The sequence below is a fragment of the Podarcis gaigeae genome (genome assembly GCF_964106915.1).
Source record: "Podarcis gaigeae genome assembly, chromosome: 10".
Taxonomy (NCBI): Eukaryota; Metazoa; Chordata; class Lepidosauria; order Squamata; family Lacertidae; genus Podarcis; species Podarcis gaigeae.
Window position 1 is genome coordinate 34,118,246 of NC_139686.1, and position 27,512 is coordinate 34,145,757.

At 38.2% G+C, this 27,512-nt stretch overlaps 1 protein-coding gene across 2 annotated transcripts; it reads right to left on the reverse strand.

Annotated features, from left to right (window-relative positions):
* Nucleotides 1–26,443, reverse strand: SCYL2 (SCY1 like pseudokinase 2). 2 transcript variants are annotated; one of them, XM_083698609.1, is made up of 18 exons: nt 26,196–26,443; nt 23,700–23,904; nt 20,959–21,116; nt 20,257–20,401; nt 18,741–18,890; nt 17,852–18,073; nt 17,040–17,156; nt 16,350–16,475; nt 15,872–16,048; nt 14,894–15,016; nt 14,005–14,118; nt 11,801–11,933; nt 11,257–11,375; nt 10,055–10,155; nt 8,501–8,567; nt 8,314–8,403; nt 6,243–6,362; nt 1–5,295 (listed from the first exon to the last, which is right to left on the reverse strand). In XM_083698609.1, the coding sequence occupies exons 2-18, from the start codon at nt 23,874–23,876 to the stop codon at nt 4,672–4,674; spliced, it is 2,763 nt and encodes a 920-aa protein (XP_083554735.1). In that variant the 5' UTR covers nt 23,877–23,904; nt 26,196–26,443; the 3' UTR covers nt 1–4,671. The 2 variants fall into 2 exon arrangements, with proteins under 2 accessions (XP_083554735.1, XP_083554736.1); XM_083698610.1 differs by having other exon boundaries at nt 25,913–26,393.
* Nucleotides 26,444–27,512: the final 1,069 nt, after the last annotated feature.

Below are 27,512 nucleotides of genomic sequence, written 5' to 3' on the forward strand. Positions count from 1 at the left end.
TTAAAAGGTGAAAATATGAAAAGTTTATTATTTCAATAAAGCAACATCATTCAAGATTTGAAAACTACACAGTTATTCATTCACAGTACAAAGTTGTAGGAATTTCTTGTAACCATCACTGTACATTTTACATATTTTAAGTATTACCAGTTTTAAAAGTTGATATAAAGAATAGATTTATTTTGAAAATCAGCAAAGTCCAATAAAACCAAAATAGAGTATCATGCTCCAACCATTCTGCTGATCACAAACCACAGCAACACTAGAGTAATATCATTACTTTACACACACAAAATTGAATGCCTTACAGTCTAAACATAAAATTTGCCACAACTAAGGAAGGACTGTACAATTAGACAGACATTAAATATTTTGAATCAGGCCTGAGTTCAATACATATAAAGCCATTTGAATATACAACTTCCAACTTGAGATATATACAACACTTAAAATTGCCTGAAATTTTAGTATTTCAAAGAGAACCTCTTTTTACAAATTTCTGTACAAAGGGAGCCACTGAAGATTTAGACTGGGAGCCAAAATTCAAAATCAGAACCTGCTTGGAGTAATCCTAGCTTTCGCGTCAATTTCTATTTGAATGCAGATTGTCACAACAAATCTGGTGCGTCCAAGTTCAGGTTAATTAAAATTGCAATCATATATTGTAACAGTCAGTATATATTACAATGTCAAAAAGGCAGACCCAGGTAAATTGTTCTTTTAAAAAATATATCTGGAACTGCACAAACCCGGCAAAATTCAGAAGATATCCACAAGTCAATTTTGAAACATCATGTAACCAGGAGCGAGAGAGCAGTTGTTTATTTAGAGTGAAATATACATCTCATACCAATTAGGCTAGATTGATGAAACTGTAGCATACAAAGATAGAAAAGTATTATTTGTATGTGAAACATACATGTGGAAAACTGCAAATCAATTGTCACAAGTTTACACTGAAATAATCCTCAACATTTTCTAATGTACAAACGACAATATTGCTTACTTGTTTTGTTTTACTGTTATGAGAGCCAAAAGCCTTGATATAGTTGAGGGGAAAGCAAGACTACTGAAATATTAGCCTGCCTGTGAATTTCAGTGATTCGTGTTTTCCAAGAATTAAGATGTCTACAATAATATTGCTTTACAGACCCAGCTAAACTGATGTCAAGCTATAACTTTCATTCCTTCTGTTTATATTGGGTTATATCTAATTGGGGATCTGCTGACATAATCACACACACACACACACACACACACACACACACACACACCATCTGCTCTGGAGTGTCCCCAACTCTCTGCAGCCAATTTTGAGACTGTGCAGGAAGCTGGAGGGGACAGCAGAGGAAGTTCCATTGTGCACATGGAAGTCTCTTGTGCAAATGAAATCCCAGTGTTAGTAATTTTAATAAGGGAATATTATGAAAGTAACTGAATATAAGTATAGTGTTTTTTCATTAAATGAACTCCTAACTTCCTTTTGTTAGGAACTACTCCCATTTGAAAGAGGGAGGTAACTTCTAGTTACATCCCTTTTTTCTATTTGTATAAATAACACTATAGCAAAGACGTTCCTCTTAACTGCCCAACTTGATGGCCCATTCAAACAAATTACATTTCAGCTCAGGACTTGATCCCTATTAAATACAAACGGGGCATAAATAAGCAGGTTTATTATCTGCTGCATCTGCTTTCCAAATTACATAATAATTTTTGTATTTCAAGGAATCTGAAAAGCTGAAACTAGGATTTATAGCTTGCTTTACTAATTAAGATCATACTTCAAGGTATTACAATTCATAAGAGTACAATAAATAAGAATAGCATTTGTCATCAAGCATTTACAATCATTGTGTCTTTCATACTCCTTCACCCTATATGTTTTTTCAGCCATCACACTCTTGCTAGTGACACCTGTCAAGTGATCTAAAGGTGTTGACATATCATGTGTAGATTTCCCGTCATTATGAAAAGGTGAGAGTACTGGTGTCACTAGCATTATCCAAATATCCTATTGAGCACATAGCAGCTCCTTTGTTTAGCTCACGGTAAAGGAAAAAGTCACCAGCTATAAAAGCATAAAAACAGGTCAGGGAGATTTTCATAAATGAACTCTACAAGGAATAGTCTATCTCCAAATTCACAACATCTTCCTGCGGAAATGGCAACTTTGTGGAATTTGGAGAAGTTGAACAAACATCTCTGCTAGCAAATCAGTGAAAAAAATCCCTTCCTGACTCCAAGAATACATAAATTATCTTGAAAAAGAACTTTACTAGAAAGAACTATTCACATGTTATTATTTAACAAGTGTCTTTCTCCTCTGTTGTCTTATGAAAGGTAATCACTATGCTTCTATAAGCAAAAACATAATATGTTGATTTTGTAAGAGACTTTAGTCATGTATCAAGGTGTTTCCTCATTACATGTTTTTTTTCTTCTTGCAGCCTTAGCTCAAATATAATTGTCACTATTAAAAAAAACAAGTGGCCAACAAAATTGCCATTGATCCTTAGGCTCAAAGGTTTGTAAGGTAAAGTCTCCACAGTATTAGTACAAAATGATTCCCCCCCCCCCCCCCCGGCTCTCTCTCAAGCAGTCTCATGGAATAATGAAATCTGAAAGGCTGAAAAATAAAAAGGTTAACAAGCAAGGCCAATTTTTTTTGTTTACAACAAACTGGGGCAGGGAGCTGTGGCTGGAATACAAAACTTATAATGTTTCATCATGGGTCATGATGGGGAGTTGGAGTCCAGTAACATCAAGAGAGCCCAAATTTAGCCACCCCTGAAAGAAACCATCCCCAGCCTTGTGTCGTTAAAGAAACTTGTTTTCCACATATTATAGGGAAGCTTCATATTCTGTACTGTCCTGCTTTTTTAAAGAAAAGCTTTACACAAAAATGTAAAGTTTGAGTCTTAAGAAACCTGGAGACCATACAAGGAACCTAACACATTTAATATTCATAAATTTACACACAGAGTTATGTAGCTAATTGAGCATATTCAGTGAGAATATTAATATAACATAAATAACACAAGTGTTGTGTGTGTTTTTCTTTTTTAAAAACAACAACACAATTTTATCACTGGTCCCAGAGATACAAAACAAAAGTACTAAGGCAGCAGCTATAATACAAAGTTCTTAAGATACATTTAACAGTATTACAGCTTAAAATTGGAAATATAATTTAACAAAATACAGCTCACATTTACAGCATAAGGCCCTTTGGTTTCTTAAGCAGCAAATGAAAATGATTCAATCAGTGAAAGGCTTTGAAAAATAAAGTATGTAGGCTTTCTATAAAAACGGTAACTAATTCTTTCCTTCTCAAAATAGCTAGCTATAGTCCATAGTATTATGTAAGAAAGATCTTAAAATTCCCAGGAAAGAAAGAGTTAAATGTACAGTAGAAATAGCAGACAGGGTAGAGACTGGTTCATCCCCCAACTAATTAACCACATAAACTGTTGCTTCCATTTTGGGGAAATTTTATATTTGAAAGAATCCTTTAAGGGAGATGCAAAATGGTTGTTCACTCCAAATCTGACTGCAGGAAATTTTATATTAACCTTTCAAGTGAGACTGAACATTATGTATACAATGATTTGGCATACATTAAACAACCTGCCTTAGTCAACTGCTGCATCATCCAACTTTGTAATTTATTCAACTGAACTAAAACAATTCACTGAGGTCTCTTGAATGTGATCAAATTTAAATTCAAAAGAAGTATGTATCGGAGGGATGGCAACCTCTTACTTTTGTCTTAGAAGTAACCAGAAACTTGGAGTACGAATTGAAGCTCTTTTCCTACTAGCAAGCCAAATTTCAATGTGATCAAAGTGACTTCTAAATTCTGAGGTCATCCACCTTTGCTTCTAGGATGATCCAAAACAGATTAATTTGCACTTGTATTCCTTTAGTGCCTAGATTTTCAGTGTAGACATAAGCATGATTATTTACTTACTTTTTTAAAGACCTGACTTTAATATCACCATGCCAGCATAGCGGCTTCTATGGTAGGGACTGAAATTTTGGCATAATCAACTGGAGGCAGGTTATGTAGCATGGTTACCTAAGCAGCATTTTTCAGCGATTTTTCTCAACTGGGAAAATATCACTCCTACATACCTTATTTTCTGCTGGGAAGATTGTAAGTAGTAATCTAGTCTCTTCATGTTCAATCTTGTATGTTTATAGCAAGTTCCAGACTAATGTATGCACCCTACTATAAGGTATTATACCAAGATGTATTTAGAACTCAGTATCATATCAAATCAGACAATACAAGAACAACAAGAGCCCAGGGTTTGAAGTCTTCCGACAGCTTATCAGCAATTACAACCTACTGCTAATTTTTATTGGTTAAGATGTTTATTTGTAAAATAACATGGTGGTCAGAAGACACATTTCTGAAGTTGTGAGGTATGAGGTTTTAATTTTTTTCTAACTCTGGGCACCTGGATTGACACAACCTGACCTCAAAACTTTGAAATTAGGGGCAAGAGAGATCACTTTGTGCCTAAGAAAATTAAATGCATAGGCAAATGAAAGTGTATTACTAAGTCGCATCCTGGAAATAGCTTTTCTCTTGTCCATTTTGCTAGATGATGTTTCTTCAAATCAGGTTTTTACCATACATTAATTCGTTCACAATCAGAGCTATTACCCAAAGAGGTCTTTTAAGTCATTACTAGCTGAGCTGCTGCTTGTCATGCTGTTTGTTGGTTGTGTGAAGTTTTGAGGACTAAAGAAAGGATTTCCCTGCAAGCCAAAGCCAGATTGTCCCATCGCATTCATCTGTGTTCCTAAGGCAGTACTGTTGGAACCCTGAGGAGGTGCAAACTGATTAAGCCATGGGTTTGTTTTTTGTTGCGACAACTGATTCATACTAACTTTAGGTTTTTGAGCCCTAAATAGGCTATCTAAAGCTGACATATCTGGTGGTCTGCTTTGTTGTGCTGGTTGTGAAACTGCAGCTGTAGTGTTCATAGGACTATAAGATGCCATGTTTGCTGCTGGCATCATATTCATGTTGGCCATTCCTGTGACACTAGCAGTACTGAAGTAATTCTGGCTTGTAGTACCAATTCCCATCCCAAATCCAGATGGCTGAAATCCCATATTAGCATTTAGTCCATTTCTCTTAGCGCTCTCAACAGGGGATGAAAACCCCATTCCAATACCCACTGAGGAAAAGCTATTTGAAGAGGGAACTTTAGGTTTGTTGATGGACTGGCTGGTCAATGATGCCATGCTTTCTCTCAAAGTGTCAGTCAAGTCCTTGGTCTGAAAAAATAAAAGGACCTATGGTTAAAATACTTTGCAATAGCACTCAACATAAGCAGCAGCTCTAAGGATGAAAAATAGATGGCAGCACAGTAAGATCATTTTAGGAGGCTGGAATGCCATATTGTACGTGCAACTCAAAGATGAGTTTACAACAGGGGGTGCTAACCTATGACCCACCAATAACCTTTTTATAGCTTTCCAAAATTTATCTTTCTTTTTTAAATTAACCATTTGGTTTGCTGCTGTGATGCTCAGTAGTTCCGTGGACTTGGGTAGGATTCCAAAATGTCCTAACACCGACCCTCAATCAGTACAGGTGATAGCAGCACTGTATCCAGTAAGTTGTCTCATGCTTCCTTAATTCACGGGTGCTTCTGCTTTACATAATTTCCTAGAGATTGTATCTCTTTGCTCAGCATCATTGCGGCCAGTGCCAGCTGACAGAGAGTGAGTGAACCAGCAGTTAACAGCAAAAGGGAAACTGAGTACATACTGCTCCCTCCTTCCACTTACCAGATTATTCATTTGGAGAGAGTAAGCTGCAATCCAGGTGTATTTTCCCTGGCATGTTTGTGAGACATATGTGCACACTCTGTTGTGTATGGGATGTGTGTACCTGTGCATGCTTATTGTGGGGTGGACAAGTCCCTTTTTTGCCATGCCCACCATTGGCATGTGCACCCATACAACAGGTTGGAAGGTGCCAGTGTAGTCCTCAAGTTGGAAAAGATTAACAACTCCTGGTTTACAAGTAAGTGCATGTGGTTACGTTTTTGCCATTCACACATTTGCAGCCCAATCACTTTATTAAAACAATGACTTTGGATGCTTATATGCAATTGCAAATTGAGATTTGCAACTGCTGCAAATTTTACAGGATAAAACTTATTTTTATTAGTTAGCTGCAATAGGACCAAAGATTACAATGAAGACTGAATCCATACCTGTTTGACTGGGGCAGTAACTGTGTGAGGCTGAGGTTTAAGTGGCTGTTGGTTTTTCATTTTTTGTGCTTGTTCTTGCTCTTTTGCTAACTTTTGCTTCTCTTCAAGTGTAAGCGATCCCTTCAAAAGAATACATTGTTAGTGAGTGGCATCAACTTCAGAGACTTGGAATAGGCCCAAAATCTTTTCAGTATTAAAAATTATTCAAAAAGAGAAGAGCCTTGCTCATTTATGTTTGCAAAAGCATTTCACAAGAACAAAAAAATAAATTCCTCAGTAGACACACATTATATTTACTCCTAACAGGTGAGTTTAGTATCAGTTTTAATAATAATAATAGTAATAATAAACTGACTTAGGAGGAATCTACACACATATAAAAACCGTTCTTAAAATGCTTATTTAAAGTGTGTTTTTTAAAAAAATACTGATTTTTCCATAAGGCTCACCATCACCATCTAGTGTCACGTTGTATATTGCACTTAAAACACACTTAAAATGTTTTATTTGCAGCTGTATAGCAGAATCCGTGATTGCATCCAGATATAGTCCCCTCCACCTGCACTGTTTTTCCTTTCTGTTTCCTCACACCTTCGTCTATTCTGGCTTGTGCTGGAGAAGAACATATCTCTGGCTTCTCCCTTCCCAATGCACATCTTCTCAGTCCAGGCCTTTTCATTTTCCAACTGCAGATTTACAGAGCGATTAAAGTACTGTTTCATTCAGCCTGCAACTGAGGATGGTGCTTGATCAAGATGAACAAGGAAACTGTCCATTTTAGCCCAGCACTGTCTACACACTGACTAACAGCCGCTCTCCTGGGTCTCAGGCTGAGGTTCTTTCCGTCACCTTGCACCCGATACTTTTAGCTGAATGTATCAGGGATTGAATCTGAGACGTGCAAAGCATGTTCGCTACTCACTGGGTTATGGTCATCTTCCTAAGGTGCAAGCTCTGATATTAGAGGTGGCTGAGAAACTAGCTGATGGCTGAGTGTCATAAACATATAAAGAATGAAAATGAAACCTTCTGGTAACTTGCTTGGCCAGTAGTTTCTTAACCCTTTTCTACAAAGTTCTCTTTTGGTTCCAATAACGCCCACCCACAGGCACAACGAAAATCTGTTTGTACAATGCGACTTCTGGTTTTTCTTCTCCCCACTGCTTCCCCCATCCAGCCTTCCAGAGCTGATTTTAAGAACATAAGAAGGATCTGCTCGATCAGGCCAATGGCCTATCTAGTCCAGCATCCTGTTCTCACAGCAGCCAACCAGATGCCCGTGGGAAACCAGTAAGCGGAACATGAGCACAAGAGCATTCCCTTCCTGTGGTTTCCAGCAACTGGGATTCAGGATTGCTGCCTCCAGCTGTGGAAGCAGAACACAATAATCATGGCTAGCAGCCATTAATAGCCCTCTCCTCCTCTTATTTCTCTCATCCTCTTTTAAAGCCATCCAAGTTGGTGGCCATCACTGCATCCTGAGGAAGGGAGTTTCATGGTTTAACTGTGCTGGGTGAAGAAGTACTTTATCTGTCCTGAATCAGCTTCACTGGATGTCCATGGCTTCTATTTAACCCATTCTAGATTAAAAGTAATTCTAGCCAATATTTCAATCTGATTTAAAGATGCAAGAAATTCAACAAATAATTTGATCAGTCATTCTGATAAGTGCTTCCACTCTTTTGCTGTAAAAAAACCCAGTTTGGCAACAATCAGGGCCACTATTTCATACAAGGCTGAGCATCATCTCATGAAGAAATGCTGATTATTTCTATCTGAAAAACACAGGGGACACCATCTCTCTCCAGCGCCCCCTCTACATAAAGTTGAACAATTGAGTACTTCCTATTCCTGACTTCAAAAATCTAGATTCTGAACTCATGAAACCCTGAACTAGCAACACCAAGAAGGAAGGAGTGCACATGGGTCAACAAGGATCCATTTAAATTTGGCTTATTGGGGAGCCTTGGTAGACCAAGATACATTGCTCAGGATATAGAACCCCTGATAAGCATACTGATGAAAAATTCCTTCTTATTTATACCTTGCACAATAATTTATAAAAGCTTACCTTTCTCTTATTTGTCAACATTCCATTCTCTTTACAATCAGGTCCACTAGTTAAGATATCTGTTCCTAGGCTGCTAAACACCTTGTCAATCTGTTGAAATTAAAAGAAATGTATGAAGAAGCATTTATCTTTAAAAAGAATTTGATTAAGCAAATACTGGAATGATCCAATAAAGACAGCTTCTTGCCTGATTGCCTGTATTATTGGCTTTTGTTTCTTCAGGTGGGCTCATTGGATTAGCTATATCGAAAGATCTACAATGCAAAAGTACAATTGTAACAAGGTGCTAGCAAATAGTTTCAGCATAAAACCAACCCCATAAAAATGCAAACAATATGTTCCATATTTAACAAGACAAATGGTAGACAATTTGCTGTAATGAACTTCTAATTCAGTGTAAGAGAATATGTGCTTTGATTCACCTATGGGTGAAGAATTTGCAAGCTACTTTACTTTGCATAAATCCAAAATGATTTCCAATATTAATTAGTATATGTACTTCATGAAGTAAAGCATATCAGATAATTAAAATATAAGCAACATTAGCTACTATTTGATAGTTCAAAAAATTATCCTTAAAAAAAGTTATTCACCTCTTAGGCTTCACCTGTTAAATAGACAGGACCTTGCTCAATAGTATCTATTTTACTTGATAATACCAAAAATGTCATTGCATACTTCTGAAAAATATATTTAGATGTATCCAAACGTGTCATTTATTCCATGAATGGGACAGAAAGCTATTCTTATTGCAGCTTCCCATGCTCCTCCTAAATCTGCTGCAGAGTGTTTCCCATTCCTCTGGAACAGACTTGGGGAGTTGCAGAGGCAGGCTAAGAGCTGAAAATTGCTGACTTCTCTGTTTCACTCATGAAAGTCTTATGGTTTCATGTCATCCTTAGTAAGAAAATCTATGTTGTAGGTGTGGAGTGTTTTTCAGCCTGAAAGCTGCATTCCCTTTTCGACAATGTGGAGTGGTCTGGGAGCTGCATTTAGCTGGAGGGTTTCCATCCTTGCTGAAGAGCAATAACTTGTCTCCCAATTTTGTTTCCCTTTAATAATTGTTTATTCATGTCACAAAATAACAAAACTAATAAAAAGTATGCTCAATATATATATAGTATCAGCAGAGCTAGGACTGAAACAATTGTGCTAAGGAAGAGATTGCTATCTGGTCTTAGATACTGTAATTTCATTTCTAAACAACATAGAAGGGTCATTGGGTTAGCATGGTTGATCTGCAACATAAAAATTAGTATTTAAATTAGTGGGAGACATAGTGGATTGATTCCTTGAACATGGAAAACTGGTGTTCCAAGTTCTGCGGTTGAAAATCATTGGTAACTAACCTACCTGACAGAGTTGTTGTGAAGCTAAAAATGTGCTCTGAAACTTCTAGAAGAAAGATGAATACAAATAACCAACCAACCAAAGAAGGGTTCTTCAAAAATGGCATTTAAGAAAAGGTTGGTCCAATTTGTTTATTCCCAGTCTTTGCCAATACTGGGAACTGGATGGATATGCAAGAAATGCAGATACCAAGTTAAAACCCATTTATTATAAGGAAAACCACACTATACCGATTTGAACTAAAAATATAAAAAGGAAGCTTGAGTGGTATAACAAAGACACTTGAATCTTGAATGAACAGTGAAAATTTTCCAATTAGTTTGGAAACTATAAAAGAAGACTGTAAACTATCCTCTAATTCACTGTACATACAAACAATATGCACACTTACTTTTGCTGTTCTTGCATAACATGGATCTGTTCAAGTTTGGTCTTATGCTCAGTTTCCAATTTACATAACATCTCTTTTATGACTGAAATGAAGGAATTAAACTAGAAAAGAAATACATGTATTTTTAATTATTATTTTAAAGGCTGTGCCACCATGAGCAGAATACAGTCACACCTCGGGTTGAAGTCGCTTCAGGTTGAGCGTTTTCAGGTTACGCTCTGCGGCGACCCGGAAGTAATGGAACGCGTTACTTCCTGGTTTCACCGCTTGTGCATGTGCAGACGCTCAAAATGACATGCGTAGAAGCAGCAAATTGCGACCCGTGCATGCGTGGATGTGGGTAGCGTTTGCATCCAGAGATACCACTGTATGCAAACAATAAATATTCAAACTAGTTCCTAGATCTGTTTTCATTTATTAAATTCTTAAAAACTAAATGTTGCACAGCAACTATTGTGTCCCTCAGGTTTAAGTTGAGGTAAAAAGACAGAATTTTAAAAATATTTTAAAAGGCTTATGCTTTTATTTTTCTAAGAAAATAGATCAAAGTAGCTAACAATGGAATACAAACCCAGTAAAAAACATGAAACAAACAAGGCAGGGAAGACAAAGATGATATAAAAAGCAGCCTATAAAATGAACGGTTATAAATATTTGTCCTCGTCCATGCATTTGATCCATATATCTTAATAGCTGACTTTAAGACAGAATATGAGACAGGAAACTAAATATGGATCCCTTGAACATTAGAACACCCACTAGCTAGAGAGGGGAGTTCTGAGAACTGGGATCAGAGAGGGAAATACATTTCTATCAGCAAATGAAGATAAGAGTTGTTGAAAGAGAGGGAAGAAACTGGGCAGTAGAATTAGCATCCAAGTACATGTGAGAAGAAACGGTTTACCATATTTATGTAGAACTGCAATGGATAGCAGTAGGATGTTTCCTGCTTTATAGTGGCATACAAAATGAATAGCATTTTACAAAAGTGTTGCAATCTTATCTATAGCTGCAGTTTTCGGTAAAATATGATTCTCTCAGGGTGGTGGGTTCAAGCCCCACGTTGGGCAAAAGAATCCTGCATTGCAGAAGGTTGGACTAAATGACCCTTGCGGTTCCTTCCAACTCTTCAGTTCTATGATTCTAAGTCCCAATGAAATCAAGGATACTTACAAATAAACACAGGAGAAACGTTATCCTACCTGATTTAGATTAAGATTGTTCTCAATGCTGAGAGGAATCAGATGGGGCAGAACCTTTCCTGCAAGTTGCTCTTTTGTAATTCCCAGTTTCTTATGACTAAACGTACATTTGTAGATACCTTTTATGAAACATTAAACACAATGATTTATCTAATAATCGTGCCTTCACAAAGTAACATCATTATATATTCCTTTGAACCAAAGGTTACGTTAAATGTATTTTTTTTAAAAAAATATCATACACAAATTACAATTTACAGCTTTCTTAAAAGGTGGTCTGCATTATTCTGAGGGCAAGGGAGTGGAGAAACGAAAATATGCTATATTAATTATTTCTATAACTGTGGGCATTAGTGTGAACTTTAGAAGTTAACCCAAGTCTTTACAGTGTTTGTCCAAATTAAAGGAAAACAAAAAATATGGGATATTATTTTTAAAAGTTATAGACTTGTACCTTGTGGTATTGTACATTTAACAGTACCACAAAGATGAATACCACAGCTAGACTACTACAGACAGCACAAGAAACAAAATATCATGTTACCTAGAATTCCCATAAGGACTGCGGGTTCCTTGGAAGGAATTTGTTGCAAAAAAGGCAGAATATCATCAAGAACGAACCACTTATCCAAGTATTCCAAAATCTTTCCCAAACAGACTAAGGAATTTACACGTACCTAATGAATATAAAAACAAACCCTCTAAACTAAACTTTTATAAAAATAGAGAAAATGCTTGAAAATATCAATACAGGAGTTTTTAAGATTTTTCAATAGCCATATGTCCACAGGATTTGAATTTTGAGCTAATTTCATACAAACAATTAATGCTTCAATCCTAAACTTACTTGCCTGAAGGTAAACCCCATTGTAGTCAATGTGACTGACTTCTGAATAGACCTAATTTCCCAAAGTAAAGGATTTAGGAAGCAATGTGATTTATCTATTTTTACACACACAGGAACATGCTGGTTGGGAACTACAAGTTACAGTAAACATACACTGCTGCCAGTAACAGTATCCATGTACCAAGCTCTCCCACTCAATTGTGTACTTAACCAGTGGTATAAGTCACAACACATTTTATTTAATATATCCCACCTTTCAACCCAATTTTGGTTGCCAACAGATAAAACACTATCTAACACACAATATATAAGAGAAAAAGCAGAACCCAATGGTCTTACTTGTTTGAATATTCTAAAACAACCAAACTATGGGTGACATCCAACAGTAGTCATACACAGAGTAGACCAAATGAACTTAATGATTTCACTGGGCCTACTCCAAGTAAGACTAACATTGGAAATTAACAAAATCTTAACTATGACTATGAACAACAAAAACAGAGAATGTATATAATTCTGGAAAGTACAATCCCTGACCATTGGGCAATGCTGCCCAGAAGTGATGGAAGTTGGAATTCAAGAACATCTGAGGGGAACCAAGTTGGGCGAAGGCTGCTGTATGAATGGGGAAGGGATGGAATGGAATGCTGGATGCCTCTAGGAAATAAAACCTTCTCTCCAGTATCTACCCCACCTCAGTTCTGAAGATGGGGCATCTGGAATAAGGCTTCAATTGATTATTACATAATGTAAAGTACTATGTAGTCATATGGAACTGTAAGAATCTCACTAGATATCTGTTTCAATTATTTGTTTGTTTTCAAACAAAATTCAATAATTTTATCCAACTAAAGGCAGGCCATACAAAACCTAAACATGTTAATAGAATATTACTACTATCATAGTAGTGGTGTTTGATAAAAAAATCTCTTCATGGAAGGCTCCCAGACTCCAAGTGGATCTAAAGATAACTCTGCATTCCACACCCTATTAAATTCTCCGCTACATTATTTTACTTTGGCACTGGCCTGTATAGTTCTCATTCTGCAAGACCAGGGAAAACCAGATACATTCTAATACAATAATCAGTGATTTCAGCAGAGAAAAGTCTTTGGGTAAAGTAAGAACTCTTTTAATCACTAGAATGGTGCTGTTAATAATTCCTGCAAATCTAGCTGTTAGAGGCTGAAATGTAAAAATTGAAAGCAGCTTTTTTTTAAAAAAGACACATTTTGAGGGTCTTGAGGGTACGAAAAACATATTTTGGCATCAGCGTAGGGAACCTGCAGGAGTAATCAGGGTTTGTTTTTTAAAAAAAGTTCTTTTTAAAATAAACATGTTTTCAAGGGCTTGGGAGAGTTACAAAAAGTTTGGGCATTCATGGTATCACAGCAGGGACCCTCCCAGGAGAAATCTTTTGTTTAATGACAAATTAGGAGGGCTCTGACAGACCCCCCAAAACACTGCTGGGCACGATCTATGGTCTACAGGTTAGTCTCCCCTACCTTAATCTGAAGAATGAAAATGCTCTATTATATAATTCTTGATTTGATGAATCCACCACATTCAGTACCACTTAGGAAAGGCAGGTCTATGGTCACACAATAGTATAAGTCCAGTTTTTCACTATATACATAAATCCTTCAAAACTGGGGTTCTCAATGGAATAGACAGCCTATGTGCATAGAGCTGTGTGCAAATAGGCCCCCACATCTGAAGTTGAATGCAGAGATGCTGGGAACTTCCCCTCCATTTGTTCATGTGGGACGGAGGATTCATTTGAATCCCTTTATAATGAAGCATAACTTGCAATTGATCAGGATATTATTTTTTTTTAAAAAGAAAATTAACAGCAAAACAATTTCGATATGGTTTTAAAGACTGCTGAATTTTCAACTTACAGCAAGAGATGATGTTTGTAAACAGGCATTTTTAATTCTTGGTATCAGTGAATTTTTCATTGATGGATAGTCTATAAGGTTGGCAAATGTAGGAATTATGTTTAAGCAGAGTTCCTGAAAATAAAAGTATCACAATTAGTATATATGAACAATATGCAGTTTTTAAAAATAATACTAAGTCCACAGTTCTGTCTTTCTCTCTGTCTCTAAAACTAAATAAACCATAACATTTTATTTATTTGAAACAAAATTTAGAATTCCACTTCCTTAAGAGTTCAGAGCCGCTAATAATAATGAACAACAATGTTAGGCCCTCTTGCCACAGCAAGCACAGCCAATAGTTGGGGATAAAGGTAGTTGTAGTCCTACAACATCTGGAGGGCCACAACTTCCCCGTTATTAGTGTAGGAAAGCCTCCCTTATCAAGGTTATTAAAATATTCCTCTAGTAACAAAATGTCCAAAATAAGATGATTAAGCTTGAATGCTGCCTGCAAATGTTTTAGGAACTTTATACAATCACAGAGAGAGTGTAAACTTCCACGTGTTCCATGAATCATGACCAGAATGTTTACTAGAGAGAATCCTTTTATGACTTCTAACTTTCCTAACTTTTCTCTCAGAAAGGGCTTCTGATTTAGTGTTGGCACCACTGATGAAAGAGAAGTGATTTTTTGCTTATACTCCCTTCCCCCTGCTGTCCCCCCCGCACCTATCTCCTAGAGCTTCTCTCAACTCCCTGGAACCACTTTCAGGGGTTACTGCAAGTGGAGTAAGCACAAACAGAAAAACAAATAAAAATGTGAGAAGAGAGAGTTCCTTTCAGTAAGCAAATCTCTAGCTAGATTTTCCAGCTAGAATGAAGCTGAACAAAACTGAAATTACCAGACCTGAATCTGAATCGAAGGTGCTTCTAATGCTCGATAAACCATTGGTAGAACACTGTTCTTTATTTCTTCGGGAGGTGTTTTGGTTAGCAGCAAGTCCATTTTTTGAAGAAATATCAACAGAATCTGTTTTTAAGAAATGCAGTATTGACATGTGTCAAAGCTTTATTTTTTGTTAATCGCTTACAGGGTAACATTTGCTATTACCTTATATAATCAAATATTCATGTAAACATAGCAAATGCACACACTCACCATGTTGCTAGCCTGGAAGCATGGAAAATAAGAACATTCTGACATTATTCTCTATTTTAAAGATAGTAATCCAATAGCATACATTTGAACATTCCAAGAGAATGAAGTACCATACATATACAAAGTGCAATGTTCTAGATTGACAGACAAGATATACCCGTTCACTAAAAGCCCAACTAGTACCTAACCAATACAACTAAGCAATACACATACTGAAATATGTGGCTGCTTTGAAATATTACTGGCTGTTAAGCTTATCATCATCATCATCATTTCCCTGCCTTTTCCCCTGACAGGAATTCAAGTTGCCTTACATATAAATTAAGAACAACTAAAAACATGGAAATAATAATGATTAAAACTAAATTAAACATAAAAAGAATTAATATTAAAAACATACAAATAATTACAACAAAAACAGTATGACACAAGCTCTTTCCTTAAAACAATCAGTTCCCAAAGGCCTGTTGGAAAAAGAAGTTCTTCACTTGCCAGTAGAAGAACAAGGAGGAAGCCAGTCTAACTTCGCTAGGGAGGGAGTTAGTCTGGGAGCAGCCACTGAGAAGGCCCTCTCCCACATTCCTACCAAGGGTGTCTGCGAGGGTGGTGGGACCAAGAAAAGGGCCTCCCCCCAAGATTTAATAACCTGGTGTTCAAAAGATAGCCCTAAACAACTGGGTAGATGGTTCATATGGGACCAGAATTATGTTTAAGACAGAAATGTACCTGAATTGGTTCCTGCTGTTTAAAGACAGGGTTGAGATCAGGTAGAATTAACTTTATATACTCTTCTTTGGAACATTCCTCTGCAATGAGCAGAACATTAGGCAGAACAAAAGGTACCATGTCTGGGTTCACAAATTCGGATGTCAAGGCAGGCAAAATCCTCTGTACTATAACACGCTGAAAGAAAACAGATATTATTTTGTAAGGAAATGAAATTTCTTCAGAAACCTGCAAAAAGCATGCTATTCCTATGTATTGCAAGTAAAACAGAAGGATTGCAAAATTTTAACAATATTGTTATATGTCTGTTTGCCTTGTAGCACACTTTATAAAATGCCAATTTAAATGAGGAACTGTTAAGGCCTTTGCTTTCTTACTCCAAGAACACTATCCTAGAGCAGCAATGCATGCTTCAGCTACAAAAGACACAGAGTTCTTTGTCAGTACACGTCTAGTAAAATAATCTGAGATTGCTGACCTTAGGCAATTTTGGTAGAACTTTTGGCAGCCCTTTAAAAAACTGTGACTTTTGAAGATTATCCCTTTGGAATAACGAATCGAAGTACTGTAGTGTCATCGCCCCAACATCATCAAAGAATGGTATCTAAAAATACAGATTTTTTTTAAAAAAGAAAGTGATATTTGAGGTCATAAGCATGGTATATATTAAACTTTTTCAAAAGCACCATAACATTTGTAGCACAATCTTTTATATGTCTACTTGGAAAAAAGCCCCATTGAATTCACTGGGGTTTACTCCCCCGTAAGTAGGTATACAATTGCAGACTTAATACAATTAAGTTAAACCCGAAAAAGCATATATGAAAGAGAACAGATATAAAATCTCAACTAAATAACAAAGATGGGAATAACACTAAATGGAATTTTTTCTCTTTTTCATATATATAGAAAATACATATTTTCTAGTTTCGGCAAAACATCCTCCTCTAAAAAAAGAGAACATTTTGCAAAATAACAGTTCCAGCTACTCACTGAGTGCTTGTTATGAGGCAATAAAGTAGAAGGTTTAATCTCCTGAATTGAAAATTTTGAACCAGAATGTTGTTTTGAAAAACCCTTCAAAATTTAGCAGTTAAATGCTGCTTATTAAAGCACTTTAAAAAAGGTTTTTCTTATATTCTACAGCTATTTTAAGTACTCTTTTTACCTTAGTCATTTGGTCAGCATCTGGTCTGACTGCAGGAGCTACGTTTAACAGTAGTTTTACATGCTCACGGACTTCTTCTGGAATGTCTTGAAGGTTATTGGCGCCCAAACGACTAAGCTGCATAAATAAAGCACATGCATTAGCATTAAAACAAAACCCTGCATACAGTATGACTGGAATAGTGCTTGGAATGATCTAGTTTAGTTGAATGAATTCAATGATCTACTTAAAAAAATACTAATAATAAAATCCCCGAACTACACAGACGGTAGTTCACTTAATTGCCAGATAAACGAAATATGTGTAAAATTCATTTTTGGGGTAATATACCCCTGCTCAATTCATGAAAGACAAACCAAGAGCTTCCCCAGTGTGGCAAATATTCCCACTTCTGCACCCATTCTACATCCATTTTAGCTGGTTTCAGAGACACTAGAACAGGTCCTGTAGCTGATTTTCTTTATCCCAATGCAGCACAATCAAACTTATGAAAATGGGAGTAAAACACATATTTCTACTTTGGTGATGTTCCTTATCAGCAAGGACAAAAGAAACTTTAATTGGGTCTTCTCACACACAGGTGAACCCAGTACCCTGAAACTTGGTGATAACAGGCTCTAAAGGATGAGGCAAGAGTTTTATTTACCCCACATTATTGCGTTCCATGATGACAGACAAGCCACCTCCTTCAGTACAAGTTAAGTGTTCTTTTCATTAACATAGAACCAAAATACTTGTAGACATTTTAATACTTTTTCTTCATAATACTTATGTATTCAAATGTGAATTTAACAAACAGACCCATAAAATACCTGATCCAGCTGTCTGCTGAAACTTTTATAAATATCCTGTTTGTTGACCTCAAAAATAGGTTTTCCATTATTAAACACAGCATACATAATTGCTCCTAGAGAGTACATGTCACTGGCTGTCTCACAGCTCACTGAGAGGATGTATTCAGGGGCCAAATACTCAGGATTTGGAAGACACAAAGATGGTAAGTTTGGATCCCATTCTTTACAAGAGAACTTTGGCTGGGGGGAAAAAACAAAACAGCAAAAAGGTTACAGAAACATAATTTAAAGTGTAAGTTTAAAGAAACGTAGCTGGAGTGATTTTCTTTTACATTAATAATGACCTAAAGAGATCTAAATCACTCATGATACCTGAGAGACGTTATCCATTATATAAGGTAAGTAAATCCTGTGTTTACTCTGAGTGCATCCATTTTTAAAGTTAAGTATATGAGGTCTTTACCATAACACATTAAGAAAATATAAACAGAACATACTTGTCTGTTTCACATTAGCTCTTGGCTAGGTAGCAAGATTATCTCCATTAGCAGTTAGGTAGCCTACCTTCAACATAAATTAAAAGCACTTAACTGGTATTGAAACACTCAATGGTGTTGTTGTTTTTTTGCGGGAGGGAATTATTCCACTATAACAACTCATTACTTCACATATATTAATGGGCAATATGCTACTCCAAGAAAGACTGTATAATTTAGGAAGAGTAAGCTGCTTAATTCTTGACTGTGGTCCTTTTGCTAAAGTTTAATCCTGAACTCAGCAGGCAAATGGGTTACATTATGAAATTTGTGTATTGTTATGTAGCTAAACATTAAGAGCTTAATTAAGAGTCCCAATGTTTCCAGGTTATCCTTTACTGACAATGAAAAACAAATTGAAACCTTGTTACCTCTTGCTCAGATGGATTTATAGATGAGATGCTGAAGTCAAATCCAGTAATTTTCCATGCTCCACTTTTATTCAAAATTATATTTTCAGGAGTAAGGTTGCCATGGACCATTTTCACACTGCTATGTAGAAATGACAAGCCTTCAGAAACCTGTTAGGAGGAAGATATTCTTGTCAGGGTGTTTGTTTTAGAGCATTTGGAATAAGCTTAGATATAATGGTATATGTTGTTTTCCTCTTTGAGAAAAAAATAATCCACAGAAGTGAACTGGTCCTAGAAGTGCTGCGGCTGGGGTAAAAAAGAAAGGGGTAACGAAGTAGGGAGATTCAAGTCCAGATCACTGACCAACACACTTTTACCTTCAATCCTTTGCCACAGCAACAGCCATTAGGCACAGCTGTGTCCATGGCAGCAGTGGTTTTGCAGCAGACCCGGATAACTTGCATAGCTGCTATCTAAATATTCCCACCTTTGTCTTGATAACACCACAGCACACACCAGGATTTGGCAGATCGTCATTTGGCATTTTAATTTTCCTCACTTGTGGTTAAGAAAGGGATCAGCCATTTGTTTTTATAGAATGGGGTGGAGAACTTTTTTGCGTCCTAAGGGTCAGAGGGCCACAGTGGAACACTGTTGAGGACCGCATGCCAGTGTTTGGTCGGGGGAACATACAGGTCTTTTTAACCAGCCCCCACCACCCATCCCAGATCCAGCTTACCCATACAAAAATCACTGCCCCCTACAGAATACACACACCCTTTACCTTCTGCTCAACCCCTCTCGCCGGCTAATCTTGGCAGTTCAGCCTAGATTAGGGTTACCTGGAGGGTTATTTGAATCCTCATTACAATGCTGGGATGGGGATGAAAATCACATTCTCCCTGTACATACCTTCTTCCTAATCTTCCCATCCTACACACTTGATCTATTACTTTAGACAGAGGACATTCCTATCAGTGTCAACAATGTTTTCAGTGCTTTACTGGAAACCACATTTCTGGAATCTCTGAATTTCTTGGGAAGGCTGCTGAGAGATGTTGAGGACTTTTGAATGTTTCCATAACTATGTGCACAGATTCAATCACTGCAGAGGATCCAAAAATTATGCAAGAGACAGTGACCACTAGAAAAAAGGCTAAAACCACTGGTAGAAAGGTCCTGCTCAGTCATATCTAAATAAATAACTGAAATAGGATGGTACTGTGGGAAAGTGGGCATGATATGGGGAGTGTAGGAGAGGTGAATCCAGCAGCCTAGAGGTTTCCCATTCCTATCCTAGAGCATATAAAGTGTGAGGAATAAAATATAAAGGTTTTCTGCTACAGCTAATTAGTTGCTGTGACTTCTTAACATTCCCTTCTAAACAGACAAGGGAAGAAAAAATGTTTCTGCAGGTGGCTATAGTGTAAATTTATTGCCTGGTTTATATAGGTTGATGGCTAGATATTGAGTGCATTATACCCACCCATGTGTAAGACTACCAGCACTACAGACCGGTCACCAATATGCATACCTGAAGCAAGCCATATTTCATTTCTACATCAAAAAGTTTGTATTCTTTGATGTCAGATGGTAAAGGTGAGGGAAGATTGTCCCAGCTGCCAAGTATGTTAGCCAAACTTGCGCAAACTGGTTCTGTACAAAATGCCAAACAGTCCCTAGAAGGAAACAAATATCCTTAGTAAACACCCCAAATATACTTCAGAACAAGAGATAAGTAGGTATATAGGTAGACTTTGACTTTGTGACACAGCAACAGTTAGGAAATAGACATTATGATGGTGCAGGATGTTCAAGAAAAAGCACCAGGTGTTGGGCTTCTTAACAGCCTGAAAAATGAAACTCCATGACAGTGAAATCAGCATTCAACATAATATCAATTTCTACTGCACCAGAGAAGTGGAAGGTTCACAAGGCCTTCAGGGAATCACGATGTGAAGGACTACATGAACTTGGTGAGTTTTGCTCTGCCAAACAGCAGAAAGGAAAACAGAATAAACCACATCAGGTGTATCTCTTAATCACTAAAATAATAACGAGGATGTGAATACTTGTCATATATTCAGAATAGGGACACACATTGGACAATTACACAATTTCTTTTGGGAGAAGTGGATAGTTTCCAGAAATTAGATTCTGTAGTTTATTTAATTTTCGGAAAGTTTTGAGCATGTATGAAAACTCAAACCTGTAATTGTTTTAGTAATAAACTTACCTGGATTCTTCCAATGGATGTTGCACAGTCAGCAGCCGAGGATGTCGCAGCCTTGTTAGCTGCTGAACTCCTCGTTTTAAGGAATCAATGATTTGATCCTTCTCAAATTTCTGATATTTGTCTATCAGCTTTTTATCAAAAACAAAAACCGCCACTTCCTAAAAATTAATAAAAAAATATTATTAGTGAACTATATGAGAAACTAAAATGCTACAAAATAATCTGAAGAAGTGTGCATGCACACGAAAGCTCATACCAAGAACTAACTTAGTTGGTCTTTAAGGTGCTACTGGAAGGAATTTTTTTTGTTTTGACAAAATAATAAAATACTTTTCAGTAATAATAAATAGCTTTTGTTGTCTTTCAACTTTAAAATAAATTGGCCACTGCTATAATAGTGTTTCCATCCTGTCTTTACATGATTACAGTGGGCCACTTCAGAAGTTAGGTGTGTTTGTGTGTGTGTAAATACAGGGGGAACTCACAGGAACTCAATTCTGGCACCTCTCAGGTGGGTGCTATTGCCATTCTAAGAACTAGGGAAGTGTTAGTGGTGAATTCCAGCACCTCTTTTTCTAGAAAAATAGCCCTGTATTGTGTGTGTGTGTGTGTGTGTGTGTGTGTGTGTGTGTACACCCCCAAGGAAATTTTGAAGCTTTGGAGATTTGGCAGAGGGAAAATGGCAGGAAAAAGCACCCTTCCTTTGCAGCCCATCAGTGCCAAATTCTGCCCTACCCCACATAGCAACCATATTAACATGGAAAGTTTGCTCCTTAATGTTAAGTTGTACTAACGAATTCAATATTCTATTGAGCAATAGTTTGTCCAAACTGCATATTATATTCTCTTCCAGTAACAATTAAGCAAAATGGAAGGTGTTGTGTTAGATTCCCACAATGTCTACATATTAATTACCAATAATGTCCAAACAGATAAATGTCAGACTGCATCTCTATTAGATAGGCTTGCCATACGTTGGATATGTCTGACGTATACGTCCAGGGGGAATTTCTGCTGCAAAGCAGTGGTTTGGCCTGGATCTTCAGCAACACAACTGAATAATTATGTTCACTTTTTTTTTACCAACAGCTCAACAACTTGGGTACATCTCAAAAAAAAAAACAAAAAAAAAACTCAACAACTTTAACGTTTTCCTAAAAAAATATATGGCAACCCTATATTAGAACACCACAAGACTTCTAAAATTATCCAGGAGGTCTTGCTCAAAGTGTCATCAGGATGTTACACATAGTAAAACTACAGCAGATAGAAGGGACTTATTCACATTGAGCATTTCTCATGGAAGAAACATGTCAGAGCCAACTCTGTTACAAGATTTCAAAATACTCTAAAATATTTTTCTTCAGAACAGAATTGCATAGCTACCAGTGTTGTTGTTGTTTGCTTCTCATCATCAGTGGTAGGCAGAGCAATTTGCTACTGGCAATTTAATGTGCTCATTTATCCTCTGTTCAACCAGCAGTTAAGCTTACTCAAGAAGAGTTGTAGTAACAAAAATGAATGTAGGAGCACTGGACAGACAGCAACTCTGGAACAGCCACCAGTCACAATGCCACTCACTGAAACCACACCCACTTTACGAAAACATGAAATGCTGCAATTCTAAAACACACTTCCTTGGGAATTAGTCCTATTGAACACAATGGGACTTTAAACTGCACACTGAACTGCACTGCTAAATAAACATAGATTGCTAATGTTGTTTATACTATTTTTTTCCTTTGCAGTCCACATTTATAGCACGGTTCATTTACCAAACAAGTGCATTCAGCATACTGCAACCCTTTTACCAAGCTGCTATGTTTTTGTTCCAATAGTGTTTCACCTTAGTAAGTTTCCTATTGACATTTTATCACTACAACTGGCATTATATTAATAAAATTTTGCTCTTTGTTGAAAAGATGCACAATATTAGTTATTTATCTACTTTAACACTTGTTATACCAGAGTGCAGATACATATATCGGTATAAATGCCTAGAACTGGAAACTAAGTTTCAAAGGTATGTTGCTGAAAGACATTTGAATAAATCTAGAACTTCTAAGGATTTAACTTCAACCGGCTCCCAAGTAACCATCCAGCCACAGCTTCCAAGCATCTGATCAGTGTGTCTGGGGCCGAGTCAGGATGGCCATCCATCAACAGATAGTGTTGGGTGTCATCAGCATACTGATGGCAGCCCAGCCCAAAACTCTGGACAAGCTGGGCGAGGGGGAGCATAAAGATGTTAAAAAGCACTGGGGAGAGTATCGCACCCTGGGGCACTCCACACACCAAGGAGTGGCGCAATGACAATTCTCCCCCAAGCGCCACCCTCTGTCCCCGACCAGAGAGAAATGAGCGCAGCCATTGAAGGACTGTGCCCTGGATCCCCACGTCGGCAAGGCGGTGGTCCAGGAGTTCGTGAGTGACCATGTCGAAGGCTGCTGACAGGTCTATAAGAATCAGCAGCCCCGACCCGCCTCAATCCAGCTGCCTGCGGAGATCATCTGTTAGGGCGACCAGAGCCGTCTCGGTCCTATGACCAGCGCAGAAGCTGGACTGGAATGGATCCAGAGCCGATGTTTCATCCAGAAACCTACCAAGCTGTTCAGCAACCGCTCACATACTGTGATTTCTTTTTCTACAACTGTTAAACCATGTATTCTTAGGCAATTGTTCCTTAAAACATCATTGTAATGACATGAGAAGCAATACGTATTTCCCTCCTAAAACCTCACCTGTTTTGTTGATTTTTTAGTGCCATTAAAAATCTTCCAAGCAAGCCCATTGCCACCACTAGCAATATGTCGTCCAACATCAAATTCCCTGGTAACTGGATTTCCCATGACTGCACTAGTGACATCTGCAGTCACTTTCGTAACCGTGCTCTTCAATTTGTTTAGCATGGACTCCATTGTTATGAATGTATGCTAGTACATTTACCTACAAAAAAAAAAAAAACTCAGAATCCATCTTGGAAATTTTGCTAAGCAGAACATAGACTCTAGATGTTATTAAGTAAATGATATAAATATTTAAATCTATGTTTTTCTAGCTGGCATTCAATCTCAGTACTTATATCAACTGAAATATGCTGTCTCAAATAAGAGCAAAAAGCAGCAGTTGAAAATCAGTTTCTATTCCTGTTTGAAGCTGTCAGTATGAGAGATGAAAACTAAGTTGCTACATTTAACAATTTTTAACACAGTTAGCACTTTCTCTTATAATTTAGGTGTTAAAGATATCAGCTGTTTTTCTTTCACTTGCCCAAACTGTATCCAAAAAAGGATGAATCAACAGATCATGCACAGGAATAGGCAGACAAAGTTAATATGCCAGTTAGGTCCACCACAGAATTTATGAAAAAATAATTAACCACTAGAATTAACATCGCCTTGATTGCAAAACAAGTGAAGAGAGTTCAGGGTGTGAATTAGTTATCATATTTGACAAATACCTGGATGTTTAGAATGAGTTCATTTAAAAGATTAATTGCTGCAGTTGGATAGGCCAGCAAATATAACTTTTTTAAGCTGAGCAGTAATGTCTGCTTAACAAATTTAGAAGTATGCCGAAGTGTCCCGAGACTACGTAAATAGTTTCTATCCATTACCTAACACAAACAAATCACTGGATCCAATACTCTTATCTTATCACCTATTGTACCTGTGTAACAGAGTATACTTGTACAGCTTTTGGGGGTGAAGAGGGGAGCTGCAGGGGGTAGTTGAGAAATGCAAAGCCCCACTACACAAGTGAATTTCTGTCACACTTAGCAGGCTGACCTCACAATTGAATCTTACTCACATAAAACTGTTGGATGTCAGCTTTGCAATAAGCAGCAGATAAAATAGTACCAATATATCATTTAAACTGTAAAACATTCTTCTTCCAATTGATTTCCTTATAAAAACCATGCATTACTTACATAAGCAATTCAGAGCTTATAATGGATCATTTACTGCATTTTTTGTTTTCTTATTTTTTCTTAAAATGTTGAGGATTTATGGTGAAATATCCCAGTATACATGTGCGCACTTTGTCTTTCTTCCCCACACACAATATTATATTTTACAAAAGGTTAATGAATGCTACTTATCTATTAATATATAGTATCACCCATAAGACTGTAATGCCACCCTACTTTTAGCAGAAGGATAATTTTTAGTTTTCAAAGTTACTTATGATTTTGTCACACTACGGGATCTACATTTTAAACTAGTAAGTCATTCAGGAAAACATACTCTGATGATATTGTGGCATTATTATAAGCATTACAGCACTGAATTTAGTGGATCCAATGGGAATTCAGACTACTGCCACTAGCAACTTTCCCCAGGTGGTGTTTTCAAAGGGTAAGATTTCCATTTAACTGCTTACTACTGCCAACATGCCTCCAAGGCTTGCTGACTATATTTAAACTGAATTGTCAGAAGAAAGTTTCAGAATGGACATTGAACACTCAGTGTAGGAGGCATCAGAAAGCAATTATTTCCTATACAGCAGTAGCCTAATGAAGGCTGTTCCCTTAAAAGAAGAGGTGTGGCTTAGAAGAGACACCTGACAATCCTCACAAGGGCTTTGTCACATACAGTCCTGTAATAAGCAAGGGAAGTACACATAATATGCGCACAGATGCTCTCACGCCCCATTTGGAATCACAAAAGCTCCAATTAATGTTCTACATAAGTCACTCGTGTGTGCTTCTGTCAATACAAGCCTTCAAATATATTTTCACGGTAAAATCTACCGTTACTGGACACTTCAGCAATATTTGTGCGGGATACTTTGCATTTATCACAGCGAGACTGGTTTCATCTTATAATGAAGAAGCTTTGTTGCTGAAATCAGAGCGACAGTGGAGTAAGAGCAGAAACCTTAAAGAGCAATTAGGGAATTTCAATACCTCGACCAGCCACCCTCAGCACGGCAAAGCAGCCCTCCCTCTTACCTGAGAAAGGGTTTGAGAGCTCCTGCCACACCGCAGGCAGATAGGCCCCTTGCCTTCCCTCTCCCCAAGTCGGATGACAGCCACTCGGCAACTGCCTGTTCGTGGGCGGCGGCACAAAAGGGACGCTCCCCCCCACCCGCCAAGACCTCTTGCCCCACTTTGTGGGCAGCCCAGGCCCAACCCTACGGTTCTGAGGAAGGAAGCGAGCAAGCCCTTCCCTTCTCCGCGGTCTCAAGGCCACGCTCGGCCCCCCGCCGCAGCAACAGCCCCGCGGGCTTCTCACCTCAACCTGAAGGGGGGAAAGCGCTGCCCCACCGCGGGGCGTGGTTGACCGTGCCGCGACCCCCGGCTCTGCTACGCCATGACGGCCACCTCAGCACAACCTAACCTGACCGGTTCGAACACAGTATATATATATATTTATTTATTTCTCTCTCTCGCTTCCGCCTCCGCTGCTGTCACTGGGAGAGAAAACAGGGCACGGGAGCTGAGGCCGGAAGTCGAGCCCTAGGAAGCCCCGCCCCCTCCGCCAACGGTGGTTTCCGCGAGGGCGGCAAGTTTGATTGTCAGGGCGTCGAAGAAGCGGTGCGGCGGGTGTGTTTCTTTTGCCCCCCCCCCTCACCGGGATACTTTCGAGCCTCCGCGGTTGCCTTTCCGTTCCCTCACAGCGAAATAAAGCGGTGAAGTTGTGGGAGAAGAGGAAAAGGCGTAACAGGTTTAAGGCCGAGGAGGAGGAATATATACTTGGTTCTCTCAGTGGAGTGGTCCATGCAAGTGGGGCAGGATAGCAGACCCATTACAGTGGTACCTCAGGTGGGTTAAGTACTTAATTCGTTCCGAAGGTCCGTTCTTAACCTGAAACTGTTCTTAACCTGAAGCACCACTTTAGCAAATGGGCCTCCTGCTGACATTGCGCTGCCGCCATGAGATTTCTGTTCTCATCCTGAAGCAAATTTCTTAACCCGAGGTACAATTTCTGGGTTAGCAGAGTCTGTAACCTGAGGTACCACTGTATTATTAAAATATATACTGAGTGAACATACCACAAAAACGGCAAAAGGAATTCTGTGTAAATATGTACCATATTTTTCGCCCTATAGGACACACTTTTTCCCCTGCAAAAATGAAGGGGAAATGCGTGTGCATCCTATGGGGCGAATGCAGGCTTCAGGAAGCTATCCGCAAGCCTTGCGAGCCCGGCGGGAGTTGCCGGCGGGCTCGCAAGGCTTGCGGGCAGCAGCCTGTTCTGGGGAAGCTCGGGCTTCCCCCACCTCAGCCCCGCGGCTGGAGGGAGGAATTATTATTTTTTATTCATTTCCCCCCTCAAAAAACGAGGTGCGTCCTATGGGCCAGTGCGCCCTACAGGGCGAAAAATACGGTATGTGGACAGTGGTCAAAATTCACTGTTTGTTTGCTTTTTCTATGAGAGGACCAAGTGTGTTGAGATATAATTTACTTCTAAGGCAAACATTCTCCCAAGGAGCTCCAAGGCATAATGTTGGCCCCTCAGGCAGTGTATGGTTTCCTATGGAAATGTTAAGGCCTACAAACATGAAGGTTATGTGGCAGGTGACCATAAGGAGTAATGACTACCCCAGAA

What these genes read in the sequence shown, in the direction of transcription:
- SCYL2 (XM_083698609.1), bottom strand. Translation starts at nt 23,876, where the DNA reads ATGGAGTCCATGCTAAACAAATTGAAGAGCACGGTTACGAAAGTGACT. An exon ending in ATGCTGACCAAATGACTAAG is followed by an intron (nt 16,476 to 17,039) that starts GTAAAAAGAGTA and finishes CTGTATTTTTAG; the next exon opens with ATACCATTCTTTGATGATGT. An exon ending in TTCTACCAAAATTGCCTAAG is followed by an intron (nt 16,049 to 16,349) that starts GTCAGCAATCTC and finishes GTTTTCTTTCAG; the next exon opens with CGTGTTATAGTACAGAGGAT.